Source organism: Diadema setosum, chromosome 16, assembly GCF_964275005.1.
Source record: "Diadema setosum chromosome 16, eeDiaSeto1, whole genome shotgun sequence".
Lineage (NCBI taxonomy): Eukaryota > Metazoa > Echinodermata > Echinoidea > Diadematoida > Diadematidae > Diadema > Diadema setosum.
This window is the reverse complement of record NC_092700.1, coordinates 24,025,769-24,043,124: the sequence shown is the minus strand read 5'-3', so window position 1 is coordinate 24,043,124 and position 17,356 is coordinate 24,025,769. Positions and strand designations below refer to the sequence as shown.

Below are 17,356 nucleotides of genomic sequence, written 5' to 3'. Positions count from 1 at the left end.
CACTGTAGAATACTCGTAGATAAAATCAGTGTTGACAGAGCCCAGGATGAGAATTGTTTTTGCCTACGATTTTGTTGTCCCTGTTGGAAAATAAAAAAAAAGGAAAAAAAAAAGTATTATTTAGCGTCCGGCGTTTAGGTTGCTCGCAGACTGAAGAGGTGATTTATTTTTATTTATTTATTTTCTTTTTTTGGTCTGAAGGGGGGTGCGTCCGCACCCAACGCACCCCCCCCCCCCCCCTGGTGACGCCCATGCTGAGCACATGAACTTTTGATGAACTTTCTTTTAAGAGAACAATGACAAATTGCCCTTTTTCCAAATTTGAGTGTCACATGAAGGAACAATGAATGTCTCAATACATTGATGGATGAGATCTGTCAATGAAGGTGGTCAAATCAACAGGCAAGCCTGCATGACTGCAGGTTTGTGTTTAGGATTTCTTCTAACCTTTTATGATCCATAACCTTGAAAGTGGCCTTGTTGTCGATAACTTGGTCACTCCCACAAAAGTTAACACATAATCCATTTTCTCCCTTCATATTCAAAACATGGTTTGTTACTACTATACGAGCTATGTGTTGAATATGAACATAGAAAATGGACTGTGTGAGTTGGCCTTGTGGGAGTGACCAAGTTATCGGGACAGGTGGCCATATTGAAGGTTTAAATTATGGACCATAAAGTGTTGGAAGAAACCCTGAAAACAAAGCTGAACACAAACGGATTTGGACAGGCTGGCCTGTTTATTTGGACTTCTTCACTGACAGATCTTATCCATTCGGCGAGGCAGACACGGTCCCTTCATGTGACAATCAAACTTGGACAAAGGGCAATTCGTCATTATTGTCTTAAACGTTTATGTGCTCAGCCATGCGTAACATTTGAGACTACCTATTCTTTACAAATTTAATTTTGGTTGAGAGCAAGGTATACTTTGATGAATGAAATTATTTCCCGCAGACCTTGGTTCAGAGGAGTATTTTCTGGCCAGATGTCAACTATGCACTCTTTAAGTTTAAAAAGAACTCTTGCCACAAGGCCGTCATCTATACTTCAAAATTTGAAATCTACACTGATATCTAGAGTGTACTCTTAATTACATTATTCAAATGGCGAGAAAAATTGAATCCTGTTTCACAAAGATACAACCCATATAGTGAACATCGTTAAGTATGCAAAATACTTAGTCAAATACTATGCGGTAAGTTACACGTTCCACGTTTTGCATTGAAAAGGAATAGATTGATATCATAAGTACAGTTCAATAACAAAATATGCAAAGACACATTTGGGGTCGACGGACTCGTTTTGTAGGTCTTACAAGATCCCTGTTTTGCGCCATTCTATCATAATATATATTTACGATCTGACAGGAGATTGATACGTACTGGTTTGATAAGAGCTTGATTTTAGGGCCTCACCATTTGCCGCGTGCGGACCACAGTCGGGCAGAAAGTTGACCCATGACTTATTTTTTTTACATAAAATTTCGTTGAGTCGAGATGCTAAATAGTTATATGAATACAGGTGATATGACGCCTTGATGACGTCACAGTCGAAAGATCGTACGAAAACAGTAACTACCACTCGGCGCTATTCCTAAGGTGGGTGTGATAGAAACACCATGAAGAATGATGGTCACAGTGAAAAGGGGTCCGAACTTTGTACAGAAATAACAAATCACTAATGATTCTGCCAATAACTCTAGATTATAATGCATGGTAATGCATATCAATAAATAAAGACATTAAGAGCAATTCACCAGAAATCTCTAAATTCGCAAAAACACACTAAAGTAAAGGAAGAACACTAAAAAGAGAAATAAGCAAACTGACTTAACATACTCACATATATGACATCATTATTTTACCTTCAGGCATGAGTTCTGGTTTGTACTTCTGCAAAAGTTTTCCAGTGACCAGAAACAGTACTATCATTACCAGGACCAGAATGAGCAACGTTAGTCCGAGTCTGAGCCCCATTCTGTCGAGACCTGATGAAATTTTCAGAATGAAGAATCCTCCATTTAAGTAATATCTAATCCCAATGTGTATAATGTATAGTAAAGGTTGAAGTACATGAAAACGGAAGTAATCTCATGAACGAACGGGTAAAATAAGCGGGGTCATCCCACTAGACCGCCACCCACGAATCATACAGCCCAAGAGTTAGATAGTGAAAACAGGTCAAAGAGTCAGGTAGCTCACGCGTCATACAGCCCATGATTTCGACACCAGGCAAATACAGCCGAGGAATTCGACACTATGTAAAAACAGCCCACGAGTTTGACAGATACAACACGGGGCTTAACGTGTCGGTCTCGTGGCTGTATGACTAGTGAGCTTTATGACTCGTGGGCTGTATGATTCGTGGGTGTCGGTTTCCTGACGTGCACAAAAAAAAAAAAAATGAGCACTTACAAATTGAAAGGAAAGCGGCACACTTCGATAATGCAAAATAGTACAAAAACCAACAAAGTATTATGATATAAATACATATTTTCTGGAACTGCCAATACAAATTATAATATTCACATGATTACTATAATCAGGCAGAATCATGCAGAACCATTACAATCCCTTTTGAGAATGAAAATGGCTAAATTTCTTTTTTATCTCTTCAGCAACATTATTTTTTTCTTCTTTTTTTTGCTGAAATGACACTTTGCAATTTATATCGCTGCATTAGCATTTCATTTCATTTCATTTCATTCATGATGACGTAACGACCGCGAACATGGAGGACGCATGAGTCTTGAGCTCTCCCACCACCACTGGTTCTTCGCCAACTTTAAGAAGCCAGCAACAACAAACGTATGTACTGAACGTATATACTGAACTGTCTTTACTTCAACTTCAGGCGTAAGAACATTTGAAACCAAATTTTTGCTTGCTTCTGATGGAAAACTCCTACAACTTGAGAAGTAAATCTCACGAAACAGCTATGCCGAACGATAACCAACGCCCAGTTGGCCTGCACAGCAACGCGCAGCTACCACTGCAGCAGCCGGTGACAAAGGCACGTTCACACTCGCTGATGTCATGAGCTCACTCAAGGATTCGGAAACCAGAGTGTGTGCCAAACTCGAGCAAATGCATGCGGACATAACTGCGGTCAACCAGAAGGTAAACGATCTACAAGTGGCTGTGCAAAACAACTCGGCAAGAGTCCTAGAGATTGAAAACGGCAAGATACCGGAGGTAGAAGCTAAGCTTCAAGCCAGAATTGCTGACCTGGAAAAGAAGATCATGGCTGCCGAGATTTACCAGCGGAAGGCCAATCTCCTCTTCTATGGTGTGCAGACCACGGCCAACGAGGATGTCGACATCGTTATTCGACACACGTTCACTCACCTCGGCATTCCCAAGGATGACGCCGATACCATCAGCCTTGTGAACGTCCATCGACTTCCGCAGCGCGAGGGAGACGACAGACCCCCACCGATCATCGCCAAATTTGTTTACATGTCTCAGCGTAACCGCGTCCTCACGGCATTCGAATGTGCAAGCAAGACGGGTGGAAACGCGCCTACCACCGGAAAGAGGATCACCGTCCGAACTGATCTCCCCCAGCCCTAAAAGCCAAACGGAGCAAGCTCGCCAACACTGCGTTCACACTTCGCAGGGAAAAAAACCTGTCAACGAAGATAGCAGTCGTCGGCACCAACGTGGTCTTGTTTTGCAAGGAAAAAGGTACGAGGAAATGGGAACCATACAGAGATTAGTTCTCTTAAACTTGTCTAATGTGTATGGTAGTGAATAATACAAATCTTTTTTTTTTTTCATCTGGTATAAATTCATTTGATAATCTAAATTCAGGTTCAGTATTATCCTTTTTATTATTATTTTTTGCTTGTTGGCATTGATAACCTCCTTTACGAGAGAAATTTTGTGAGTAAACCATGCGTTTGTATATTCGGTTAAAATCCTGCTCCGAATTTGTCGTCTGAATATCATTGCCGATTTTTCTCTTTTCTCAATGTCAGAATATGTTTCATACGTACATGTTTTATAGAACAAGCGGAAAGAGAATGTAAATCAATGCATTTCCCTGGTATGTGGTTTGGTCCCATGTCAGTTAACGTGGTGGTGGTAGGATTTCATTCCAGCCCAACTCAGGTCCTGTAGTTCCGTTTACGTTATTATATCAGTCACACCAGATGTGCGTTCACAGTTCCATTATTCTGTAGCTCTTGCTTTCATCATATTGTTCCATTTATTCGTAGCGTTAGTCAGTGTATACACAACACCGAGTCTGTTTCTCTGTAAACTGAGAATTCATGAAAGTTGTACACCACATTTTTCTCATGCCTCCCTTTTTGTATCACGTCATGTCGAGATCATCGTTCTTGAGCTTTGGTATTCCCAAGTCACCCGTGCGACGCATCATGCGACTTATCATGTACTAAGTATTCAATTGTATGCCATGTCTCCTCAGCACAAACCATATCCAGTCTTTTCCCCTTACATAGTGATTGTTGTCTTGTTAATGAAATGGATGGTGGTGGAGTTCTGTTCCTTTTCCCCCCAAATCCAATGTTGTAGCTTTTCATCGGTCACACCAAACAAATGGTTACTATTCCTTGATCTTGTCGCCTTCGGCTTCTTTAAAAAGTCCTATGTATTCATAGCTACTGTATTCTTAAAACTTAGTTTATGTTTGTGGAAATCCAGTCGCCAGTTCAGTGATAGTGCAAAGTTGCATTTTTCTCATGCTTTCTCTTTCGGAACATGTGCATACTGTCGTGTGCATTGCCCTACGGCTCTGATGGTGCCAAGTCACCCTTGCGATACTCGTACTATGTGCGTCTTCATATGCATTTCAGATTGTAACAAATTGGTTGAGCAAACTGAGATATCTGATGTTATTGTATTCTCTTCTGAGGATGATCCCAAGCAAAGTTACACCACCTTATTACCTTACCCATGTATGTCTGTTAAAAATGTTAGGTAGTGTATCCAACGATATTGACGATATCAATACTCTTAATGATGATATGCCTAATCTTGACCTCATTCATGATGACCATGACGCTTCATTCCATCCGAAACTAACAACATCTTGTTATATTCTACCGCAACACGTAGCACAGCTTAAGTCTTTCAGAGCGGAGTATACTTTCTCAGTTTTGCATCATAATATAAGGAGTTTGATTAAAAATTTTGACCAGTTACAAATATTTCTTGACACTTTGAATGTAAAACTGTCAGTTTTGGGATTATGTGAAACTTGGCTGACTGAAAACTTCACTTCCCTTGCACAATTAGATGGTTACACACTGGTAACAAATAACAGAGTTTGTAAACAAGGTGGAGGTGTGGCATTTTATGTGAAGAATAATTTGAAATTTGAAATGATAACCCAGTTGAATTATATGTCTGATTCAATTGAAAGTATTTTCATTGACATAAGTATGCCAGGTGGTAAAAAAAGTATTGATAGGAGAAATTTACAAGCCCCCAAATTGTAATTATTCTGACTTCATCTCAAACGTAGAAATTATTTTAGATTCGCCCTATCTCCGCAACAAACAAGTGTACATAATGGGAGATTTTAATTTAGACTTACTTGATTATGGTAAGCCACAAACACGTGATTTTCTTGATACTATGGTATCATCCTCTTTCACTCCTTGTATCACTAAGCCTACAAGATTATTTGGAGCCTCCGCAACACTGATTGATAACATATCTTTAAACAGCTATGATTATGATGATCAATGTATCGCTGTTACGGACATATCAGATCATTTTCCCGTTATAGTTTCTTCCATTTCTACTATACCTGAATCGCATAAACAAAAGGTGTGTAAAGATTTATCGCAATCACGAGTGTTCTCCGATCATAATATCCAGCTGTTCAAACAAAGTTTATCCGAAATTGATTGGAATGAGGTTTTAAACTCCACTGATCCGAATGATGCGTACGACAGATTTATGAATATTTTGGTACCTTTATATCACTTGCATTTCCCTTTGAGAAATCAAAGAGGAAACTACAAAACAGTTCCGCGCTCACCCTGGATAACAAAAGCTTTACTTAGATCCATAAACAGAACAAATACTTTATTTTACAGATATAAATCATGTAATACAGTTTTAAATAAATCAAAGTACATTAAATATCGGAATGCTCTCACGTCCCTGTTACGTAAAGCAAAGAAAGATTATTTTTGTTCTCTGTTTGAACAGCACAAGTCAGATGCAAAATCTACCTGGCATGTAATAAATAGTGTTATTCATAAACGTGTAAATAAGGATAGTATTGATAATATCCTTTGTGAAGGGAAGAATTTAACAGATGATGTGGAAATTGCGGAAGCATTCAACTCTTTTTTTTTTTTGTTAATATTGGTCCGAATCAGGCCTGCAATATTTCATCTGTACACAGACCCTTTCATTCTTACCTTTTAAATTCCAATCCACAGTCCTTATTTTTTCTCCCAGTACTTGAAACAGAGGTCGTAGATATTGTCAATTCTTTTATCCCCAAGAAGAGTACAGGTCATGATGGGATTTCTAATCACCTCATGAAAAGTATTGTAAACGAAATACTATCACCCTTAGTTCACATTTTGAATTTATCTTTGTTGACTGGTATTGTGCCCATTAAAATGAAAATTGCTAAAGTTATCCCAATCTATAAGAAAGGCAGAGAGGATGAGTTGGGAAATTATCGACCAATATCGCTTCTGTCATCCTTTTCTAAATTACTTGAGAAGGTGATTTATAATCGTTTAATCAAATTTGTAAACGATTGTGATATTTTAGCTGATAATCAATTCGGATTCCGGAAAAAACATGCAACCACCCATGCTATATTACTTCTGGTTGAGAAAGTTGTAAGAGCTATAGACACAAAGTCGCATACAGTCGGTCTGTTTCTGGACTACTCCAAGGCCTTTGACACAATAGATCACGAAATTCTTTTGTATAAACTAAATCATTACGGTATTCGTGGAAAGGCCTTGGAGTGGTTCAGAAGTTATCTTACCGGTCGATCTCAATTTGTTTCCGTAAATAATCATGAATCTGATACAAACTCGATTTGTTGTGGTGTTCCACAGGGCTCCCTCTTAGATCCTCTTTTATTCATTTTATACATCAATGACTTCCGTAACTCATCCTTTCTGCTGTCTTTTCTTCTGTTCGCAGATGATATAAGTCTCTTTTATTCTCACTCAGATCCTTATGTTTTGCTCGATTCTCTGAATAATGAACTTAAGTTGGTGTTCGAGTGGATTCAGGCAAATAAATTGTCGCTTAACATAAATAAGACCAATTATATGGTTTTCAGTAACACAATAAAATCTCTTCCAGGTTTAGTTTTAATGAACGGTTTACAATTAAATCAAATAGATTCAACAAAATTTTTAGGCATTTATATTGACAGTAACCTTTCATGGAAGGTACATGTTGATTATTTATGTAAATTGTTGTGCAAGAATGTTGGAATTATTCACAAACTGAAATATCTCTTCCCAAAGCCAATATTGCATTCTCTTTATACAACTTTATTATTACCTTACTTGAATTACGGAATATTAGCCTGGGGGAATTGCTCAAAGACTAAAATTGATTCGTTATTTTTGGTTCAGAAAAAGGCCTTGCGGATTATAAATCGAGCACAATTTTTTGATCATACTGATGAATTGTTTGTTTCAAGTAAATTGTTAAAAATTTCTGATTTGTATTTATATCATGTTGGAATTTTCATGTATAAGTTGAATACTGGTGACCTTCTTAGTATATTTTCCTCAATATTTGTGAAAAACAGTGATATTCATACTTACCCTACAAGACACAGTGAATCCTATCATTTTTCTCCTGTTCGTACAGTTTTAGCCCTTAAGACAATTACATCTACCGGCCCTTCTTTCTGGAATGAGTTAGATTCGGTTCGGTTGCACTCAAGTTCTTTAAGCTCCTTTAAGAAAAATCTCAAAGCCAATTTTCTAAAATCCTATGTGTAATTATTTCGCCGTAATCGCTTAATTTTTTTTTTTTTTTTTGCATATACTTAAATGATGCCTCGCTCGGATGACCTCACCAGTTTGATTAACTTGTACTTTTTTAAGCATTTACCATAAGTTAATCATAAAACATTATATACTATACTTTGTACATCCCGTAAACATTGTAATATTCTCGATATTTTGAATGTTATATTTTTGGAACCCACATCCTACAAGCTTTGCTTTTTAGTGGGTTCCTCATATTACACGTTAATTATATGTCCTTATACATTTGTGCATCATTGGTTCAAACTGACAATTGTGTGAAAAAAAAAAAAACTTTTCTGCTTCAAATCAAATGGAATATAAAACTTGTACGAAATGTGGAATATGGAACGTCAATAAAAAAAAAAAATAATATAGTTCGCCTCGATGAAATACTTTGTACGTAAAGGCCATCTTTTTAAGCGGGGGCGGACAAGTGCGTAAGCACAAACAGATTTTCTTTTCTTTATTAAACACAGTCAAGCATATGCATTGTTCACACAATCCAATGTCACATTCCTATTTTCAAAATTAATGTCTTATTTTCTGTATCCTGTCAAGAAACATAATAGTGCAAGATGATGCACTATTATGTAAGCCTACTGTGCAATGTGCTTGTGTGATCTTGTTGCTATGATACTGCTATGGCATTGTAGATTTGCACAAACTTAAGCAAGAAACGGTTAAACCAGTATATTTCACATTCAGATAGAGGACGTCATAGATAAATTCCCTTTTGGAACAGCGAGAAGGCCTATCCATGCGTCTCTAATATTATGGTTTTATGATTTTGATTGATTGCAATATTTACTAGAACTTTTGATGTCAGAAATAGAACAACTGATCACACTGCTTTTTAGAAAACCATTATTCCAAGTCTTAAACCTCACTCTGTGAAAAACAAAAACAAAAATCTGATAAACACTCGCACATTCTTGCCGGCACACACGTATCGTACGATATTGTATCATACCATGCATTATCATGTATTACGTATTGTATTGTAAACTATAATGATATACCGTATAACAATATTTTGCAATAAAGAAACGATTCTTAGTATACACATAGGTCATGAAGAATTACTGATAACAGTAAGTATTTCTTTACTGCCCACCTGTCAAAGGTAAAGCGGTTATGACCTTTGATGAGGTTCCGTTCACGGAATCGCCTATTGCAGTACAGGTGAAGTTTTGTTCCTTGTCGTGACTGGCTGTAACGGTTATTGTCTCGAATCTTTCAAAAGTCCCGTCTGGTGAAGTGTGCTGGCTGGACCTCACTGGAGACAGTGCTCGACCCGATTTGCTCCACAGGAGCGACACGTTTGGCTTGAAACCCGTAAGCCGACAGTCGAGATGAAAAGTTGGGGCTTCCTTCGACGTTTGGATAGTGCAAGGACTCAAATCATGAACCTCTTCCGCACATTGTTCGATGATATGCTCCTTAGCCATGGCTAATAGTCATTATAATGAGAATTGCAATAATGATTTAGACCATATTAACAAAGACAGCATTAAGAATAATAAATCAAGCAAAACTCACGACCGAGTACACTCGGGAAGGCATGGGCACTTTACATAGGGAGATTTATTCGACAAATAAAAAAGTTTTTGAACTTAAAATGAAATAGAATAACTAATTTTACGCAAAATTTTACTAAAATTTTACTAAAGTTACGCACCTGAAATCCATACGCACTTAGATATAGTGATAATCTTAATCCCCACAAAATAAATAAAACTAATGTATATATTTGTTTTAGCATTTTAAAATGAATAAGATCTTCATTTGTTTTCACAGATACTTTGTATTGGATTATTTTTGTGAGTAAATGTTGCAATTCAGCCGTTTTGGCAGCGAGAATAATTATGTTTTTATCTAATAAACCGTACAATACCATACCATACCAACTGAGGCACAAGACAATTTTTATCTGCAACCCCGGTCGAATACTTTGGAATAGTGAACCATTTCCCCCTCTTTTATTGAGATCAAAACACCCATCTTGATTAACAAAAATCAAACACAACTGATCGTTGTAAATGGTCGCATATTCCCCTGATAGTCTAGTAATAATTTGATTGTGTTAACTGGTTACCTTTAATTCATTGTATTCATAACCAACCAGTGAGACCAGTCCTGACCTTTCCTTACATGTCTCAACAGAATGGGCACTTTATACAGAAAAGACATTCAGAAAGCACTTAGAACGTATATCAGGCTCAAGGCTATGCTGGGGTAAAAAAAAAAAAAAAATGATCAAATTGATTGGCCAAGGAGGGTTATGTAATAGTTGCTGAAGTAACTTTCCTTTTTCAAACAGCATGATATCGCTTAAACATAACTCTGATTATAATAACACTTTTATACTGTACTCTCAACGCACCATTCACGGTAAGAAAGGTTGAATTCGAGAAATCACTAAAATCTAGAAGAACCACTTTGCAACGGTAGTAACCCTCATCTGCCACTTCTAGGTTGGAAATTATGAGGCTGAAGTCCACTTCCATGTGGAACCTTTCTATCTTGCTCGTAAATTTCTGCTCAAAGAATGTAGCTAAGGTCAGCCTCTGTCCTGGACTCGTCATGTCCTCCTTCACCCAATACACAGCTAGCGGTGTTCCTTCGAACGTGCATAGTAAACGCGTGTCTTCATCTTTCCATCCGATCGCGGTCGGGACAGTGCCTACAGTACCTGGTTAAAGTGAAGAATACATATACACTTACATATTATGTAATATATTCTACTTGGGAGAATGAGACAATCTATAGACCACACAGTCGTAGCGAAAAAAAAAATGTACAAAAAAAAAAGCAGGCACAAACACAAACACAAACGAGGGAAAATTGATTTCAGTGTTGAGATTCATTTTGATGATAAAAGAAAAGTGATGTTCAACCTTCAAGTGCTACATCAGGATGCGGACTTGATATTGCGCTCAGCCCGACAGTGTTGTCATTGCTCTGGCCCCAAATTTACTTTAACTCACACAGTTCTTCTTGGAATTTCTTTGGGAATTAAAATGCGTAACCAATTACAAGCTGTATATTATATAATTACATGAATCTTCAGCAAAACTAGGCGAAATTTTGCAGGCATCTGGACACACGGCACCTTTATTAATTTTTAGGTAGTTCATATTGCTTCATAATCACGATAACCAACCATGCTTATAATAACACGAACCGTCGATGGAACAGAATGAAAGCTGGGTGATCAAAGAACTGACCACTGTATAATATACACTGTAGAAGGTTAAGTTTTGATATGCCTGAAAAAAGGAGAAAATTGTGTAGATAGTGTATGTCTGTCCAGATGACTCATGACCGCCGAGAATCTTACTCTGACTAAAATATTACAATCAGTGCCAAATACGTAGAACGCTATCCTCATAACCTAACCTATTCTGTCAAGAACTTATATTTCTCTCCAATCTAATGAAGAAAAAAAAAAGAGCTCGTTAAAAGTACATAAAACTTGTATAACAACTGACTTTTAATTTCAAGTCATAATAATATTGATGACAACTCATTTCCAAACTGAAATTAATCGGTATATCTTATTTCAATTAAGTATATTTAAAGTATCCTTCCTGTAGTGCCTAAATTAATTAAGTAAAAACATAGCAGGTAATCAACACAGCTCTCTAAAGAACGGTAAAGCAGGGAATTAAAAAAAAAAAGCATGTAAAAAGGGCGCACGTTTAAAACATGAATACCAGAAATTAATTTACGAGTCTCAGTCATTTCTTTATACACTCCCATGACAGGAATTAGTCAGTGCAGACAGGAATCGTTCGATAGTCTTATGGTCGGACATCCGGGTATTTAAAGGCGGCTAGAGTGAAAGCAAACCGACGATATTCAGTGTACGATCGATGTATCTTTTAGACGAATTTATCAACTTTTCTTCCATATTCGATTATTGGCTTTGAAATTCTATGAACTGTCAATTATGGCACATCTTAACATTTCGGATAGACACAAGGAATGTTATCGATAAATTACATAAAAGAATGGTAGATCGAGGATTTGTAACGCCGACCAGTGTCACCTGTATCACCACGTATAGATTTGCACAATGTAACATGCTTGCGCTATCAACGCGGATCAAAGTAGACTAACCCACGCCGATTCCACTCCAGCTTCGGACACACGTACTGTATGTACAAGTGAGCTACTGTACAGCTGTACACTAGTAGTTGTTTCACTTTAGCTATATAGGAAGTAACTCCGACAATGATAATAGAATCAAAGTCATGCATCGTTCTTTCAGTTTGAAAGCTTCCATGATGTTTTATTTTCGGATGTTGATGTGCGTGAAGAAATTTGAGGAGAATTCGCTAATATTCTCTACCCCAGGGTATCATTCTGGGCTGGCAGTAATGTGATCAAACTGTCAGATGTTGATGTGCGAGAAGAAATTTGAGGAAAATTTACTCATATTATTCTCTACTCCCGGATTTCATTCTGGGCTAGCAGTAATGCCATCAAAGTTCATTTTGAGAGCACTATACTAGTATATTATGAAATAACAAAGCACAGCACCAGAAATGAAAACAAAAATAACATTTCTAGGCACTATATTTAGATACCTACATCATTAACAACATCATCTAAATGCTGACATTATTATGACAATTAAAATGCTTGATTTTATTTTCCAATTTATGTAAACCAATCACATACATTCAAATATCAAAGAAACTCATGAAAAAATAATGCTGACATTCTTATTCAAAGATGTAATCGCATCTACTTCCCATTTTCATATTTATGTACCTTGTCAAATTATGTTCTGCAAGTATTACAAATATCCTGTACATATGCAATGTATATAATTTCTTTGTTTATTTGATGGAAGTGAAAATAAAGTTGAATAAAAAATGAACTCTTCCGTACCTTGGAAATGAGCTAATGAAACATCAATGAAACTTTGCATACATATTTAGACCGCATAATTATTTGGTTCTGGAGGATTTTACCATGGGTTCATCTGGGTCAACTGGAAATGCTAAAATGTCACTATTTTTTCAATATCATGAAAATACCTAGAAGCATTGGTAGGAATAAAAAACCGCAGACTGATTATTTGGTGACAGCTGGGATGGGAGTCATGTATGATAAAAGGTCAAGTAAAATATGATAAACAATAAATTATTCTTTTTACTGATATTGTTAACCAAATGAATTTCGTTCAAGTTACGTGAAATCACCTAACGCATTTTGAGGATGTGCCATCTAACTTTCAAATTTCAGTTTTTTGGTCGATCATGTGAACTGTCTCACGTTGTCAAGATCTATACCATATGGGCCTTATTGGAAAAGTAAGAAAATGATATGATATAGCAGAGACATACAGGTCACCATAATAGCAAATTTCTAGATCCTTTAAATGTTAATATCGACCTTGTGCAAGTTATGGAAATACATAACTGTGACGTCATTTGTTTTGTACAATGATGTAAATATATACCGATGGAAAAATTGTCCTGTCATCCACCAATGAATATGAATCTGAATGAATTTGGCTGACCACTGTACGGTATTTGAAATTTATTATAGACATAGTTATTTGGCATACTGTAGAGGGCTTAACTATACCTCCTGCTTGCTCTTCAATAAAAATGATAAGTTTATCCTTTTAGGAATGTCACTAATAGTGTTGTCAAAAATAGCAGCAGTGAAGGGTGTGAATGATAAGTTTGGCAAATTTTAATTCATAATACATGTATTTGCATTACATATTAACACAGGCATACATTTTCAGCGTCATGCAAAAACGTAATTTTGTCTACATGTACAATACAAAACATGTAAGCACAGGGAATTACACTATTGTACTCATATATTACATATTAACACAGGCATATAGGCCGGGGTCATCCCATTAGACCGACACCCACGAGTCATACAGCCCACGAGTTCGACATTGAAAATAGGTCCATGAGTCATACAGCTCACAAGCCATACAGCCCGTGAGTTCGACAGTTATGTAAAAACAGCCCACGAGTTCGACAGATACAACACGGCATGATAGTGTCTGTCTCGTGGGCCTTGTTGGCTTTGTGTCGAACTGGGCTGTATGACTAATATTTGTGAGCTGTATGACTCGTGGGCTGTGTGACTTGTGAGCTGTATGACTTGTGGGCTGTATGACTCGTGGGTGTCGGTCTCGTGACGTGCACCCTATAGGCTTACCCACTCGTAAACACATGTTTACACCTGTAGTACATGGAGATTTACACTTCTGAACTAGATTTGAATTGGGGAAAAAATTAGTGATGGCACTCTCAATTTACACGAGTTAGATTCTTATCATTTACACATCACCAGAAGCGGTCTTACCTGTCGTTGTACACGTTACAAATGAAATATTACATCAACATCTAAAATGCTGTTACTCTTCCCACATTTTGCAAATGTTAGATTTAGCTGTCACAATGTTGGATTCAACAATATTATATTCTGAAGATGGCAGATTTGATGGTATGAAGCTAACATTTTGAGTGTAAAAATTATATATTTTTCAAAAGACTGGACAACACTTAAAATGTTGATTTACCATTAATATTCAGAGGGTTTTTTCCCGTTGGTGCAGAGACTTGTATAACAGCTTCATAGCAATGATTCCCTTTCAGACAAGGAATATGTTTCCAATGTTTATACATTAGGACCTATGGTTTTTCTTTTGGAAATTATTCAGGATGAACTGACATATTATTAACACCAATTCCATGTGTTTCGACCAAAATTACACAAAGTTAAGATTGATGTTATTTTCTTCTTTTTTCTTTCAAGTCTCTATCAAATTCAAATGTGTTGCCGAATCTTAAAAGTTCGTTCGTTCATTCGTTTGTATATTTCTGTTTCTTCTCATATTAAGTCAAATCAAATCAAATCAAATCGAAATGAATTACAAGGGTGTGATAGGCCTAATTTAAAAGATATAAAACTAAATGACAAAGGAGCAATACATAATAATACAGTCTATACTATACCTGGTATATGTATAACAAATATTTTTTTAAAAAAAGTTTCTCAGAAAAGTTAAAAGCTGAATCCTCACCTCTACCAATGCTCTACAATTCCTTTAAGCAAAAATCCTACCTCTGATATTCACATTTTGAAAAAATTATCTGGATTAAATTAAATTCATGACTGCTATGTGCCTAAAACACAAACACAGAACATGTCTAAGCATTAAAAATGAAGTTCTTAGTATGGCCTGTTTAACATTTTGGACAAGCTTGGCAGTTCTTGATCAATATAAAATGTAACATTAACGTAACTGAAGTATGCCATACTTCTATCATTGGGTCTTCAAAGACATGCTCTATGAAGCATTTATGATAAAACGTTGCGAGTGAATTTTGCGCCATGTTTTACGGAGGCCTACCCGTCCTTGAAAATGATCTTGAAATGTCTCGCTAGACTCGATTTCCAGTCGCTGCCAGCATTAAAAAGCCAGGCTGCAGTGGGCTGTAGTAGTATAGAACACGTAGAATGGATTCTCGGCCGCCACTTCACCAGGCTACAGCGTCGTATTGCTGGTTAAAGGCTAGCAATCAGACGCGGGGATTCCCACGCAGCGCAGCACAGCTTTACCGAGAAAAGGTCTGTGTTTGACACTACAAGACGGCCTAAAATCACGACGAAAGATACTTGCTGTTTATTCTTTAATGCTGTCTTATCAACGATTATATTATGATGATCCCTACGTGCAGTGAACACCTTTTACTCTACTTGGGAGCACAGTAATGTTAAAAACGTCAATTCCACGCACAAACTAAGAAGAACTAGAAATATACAGGGAAAGGCAGTGCGAGTAAGAGTAATATATTCTTGGTTTCGCAGAATACTCTTGAACAATATAAATCAGAGGGCCTGTGGATCCTCGGAGAGATGTTGCATGATCCCCCCCCCCCCCCTCTACATTTCTCACAACGAAAAATTAAAGAAAAAAAAAAGTAAGGTAACCCATACCTCTCTGACAGTTCCTGTGATTTCTCGCTATGAAAGTACTGTATATCAAAGGCTAAACATCAACGTTTTTCTCTAGTTGCCCGTTTGGGACTCTTTAATCTTTGCATATATATATATATATATATATATATGATGTAATATTATATAAATGGTAATAATAATAATAATAATAATAATAATAATAATAATCATATATTATGGGCGCGGGTGTATACCACACTGAACCTTGACTCCGACCCCCTGCTACAGCCCGGACGTATTTGATAATTTTATATTTGACATGGAGTGAAATCATGGACCTACACATGGACATTCATCATTTCCTTAATTAAATGCATGCCTCTGTCTATCTCAAAAGTGTCACAGAAGCATTTTAAACATTCTTCCCTGCTTTGATCGTATGAACTCCGCCGCCGACATGCCTGGGCAAAAACAAAACGCAGCTTTGAAAAATCTATAAACTAAATGCGCAGAAGATAATAACTGACTTAAATCAAAGAAAATGCATGTGCAGTTGTGGTATGTATTGGTATATCACCGCTCAGACATTTTTATTAGCGAAATGCAGGTACTTTTGAAGAGATAGCCAAGTTTTTAGCTAATCGATCATGATTTTTTATCTCATTTTCCACCTTTTCCGCACATTTTTCCAGATTAAAAACAGATAGCAAGGGAAGAGGATATATCGGTCTTACTATCAGGCAAAGTCATGTGAACGCGAACGAGCGAATCGATAATTTCCAAACCAATGAAACGAGATCAGCCATTTTTTTTTTTCAGGTTTGCTGCTTCTCATCACTGGCGTTTATTCAAAGACGTTTCAGTCTGCGCGAAAAGGCGCATCAGCCAAATAATACCAGAATTAGGGAAACAATTCTTTTGTCAGTGACGATGCATGATTATGCAATCATCATATTTGAGACACCTGTGTGTACTCTTTGAGATGCGCATAGTCAGGTGGCGGCGGATCTCGTACTTCAAAGTGATAGGTTTCGTTGAAAAGTCCATTCGTTAGTAGGTCCATGGTGAAATGAAGGGGGCAGGAAAACAGCTCAAAATTTAATGATATAAACCCATATTATAATTGCACATGAAGACAGCTCCACCCCAATTATGAACATGAAATGAAAATAAATCATTCTCAATTTGAACCCCAACCATTTTGTTTCAGTGTGCATAGCCATAGCTTCCATAGCACGGAAGTCCCTATCAAGTTATATGACAATGTGGCTTACGACATTCATGTTATACAGGGTGGCCCAAAAAGAACGGAACGCCTAAGACCTTTAATTTCAGCAATATCGTTGCAATTATTATGTCATTATGTTGCATACTATTAGAAAGGCCATTCCTTTTCCAATAGAATGATAC

General features: G+C 37.0%; 1 protein-coding gene across 1 annotated transcript in view; it reads right to left on the bottom strand.

Annotated features, from left to right (window-relative positions):
- The window catches only part of LOC140239728 (uncharacterized), a 41,641-nt gene that overhangs the window by 23,442 nt on the left and 843 nt on the right, over positions 1 to 17,356 (bottom strand). The window contains exons 2-5 of the mRNA XM_072319550.1: positions 10,386 to 10,694; positions 9,117 to 9,452; positions 6,165 to 6,179; positions 1,871 to 1,999 (exon numbers count right to left, since the gene is read on the bottom strand). Coding sequence (XP_072175651.1) covers positions 1,871 to 1,999; positions 6,165 to 6,179; positions 9,117 to 9,452; positions 10,386 to 10,694 — 789 coding nt within the window. The remainder of the gene's footprint in view (positions 1 to 1,870; positions 2,000 to 6,164; positions 6,180 to 9,116; positions 9,453 to 10,385; positions 10,695 to 17,356) is intronic.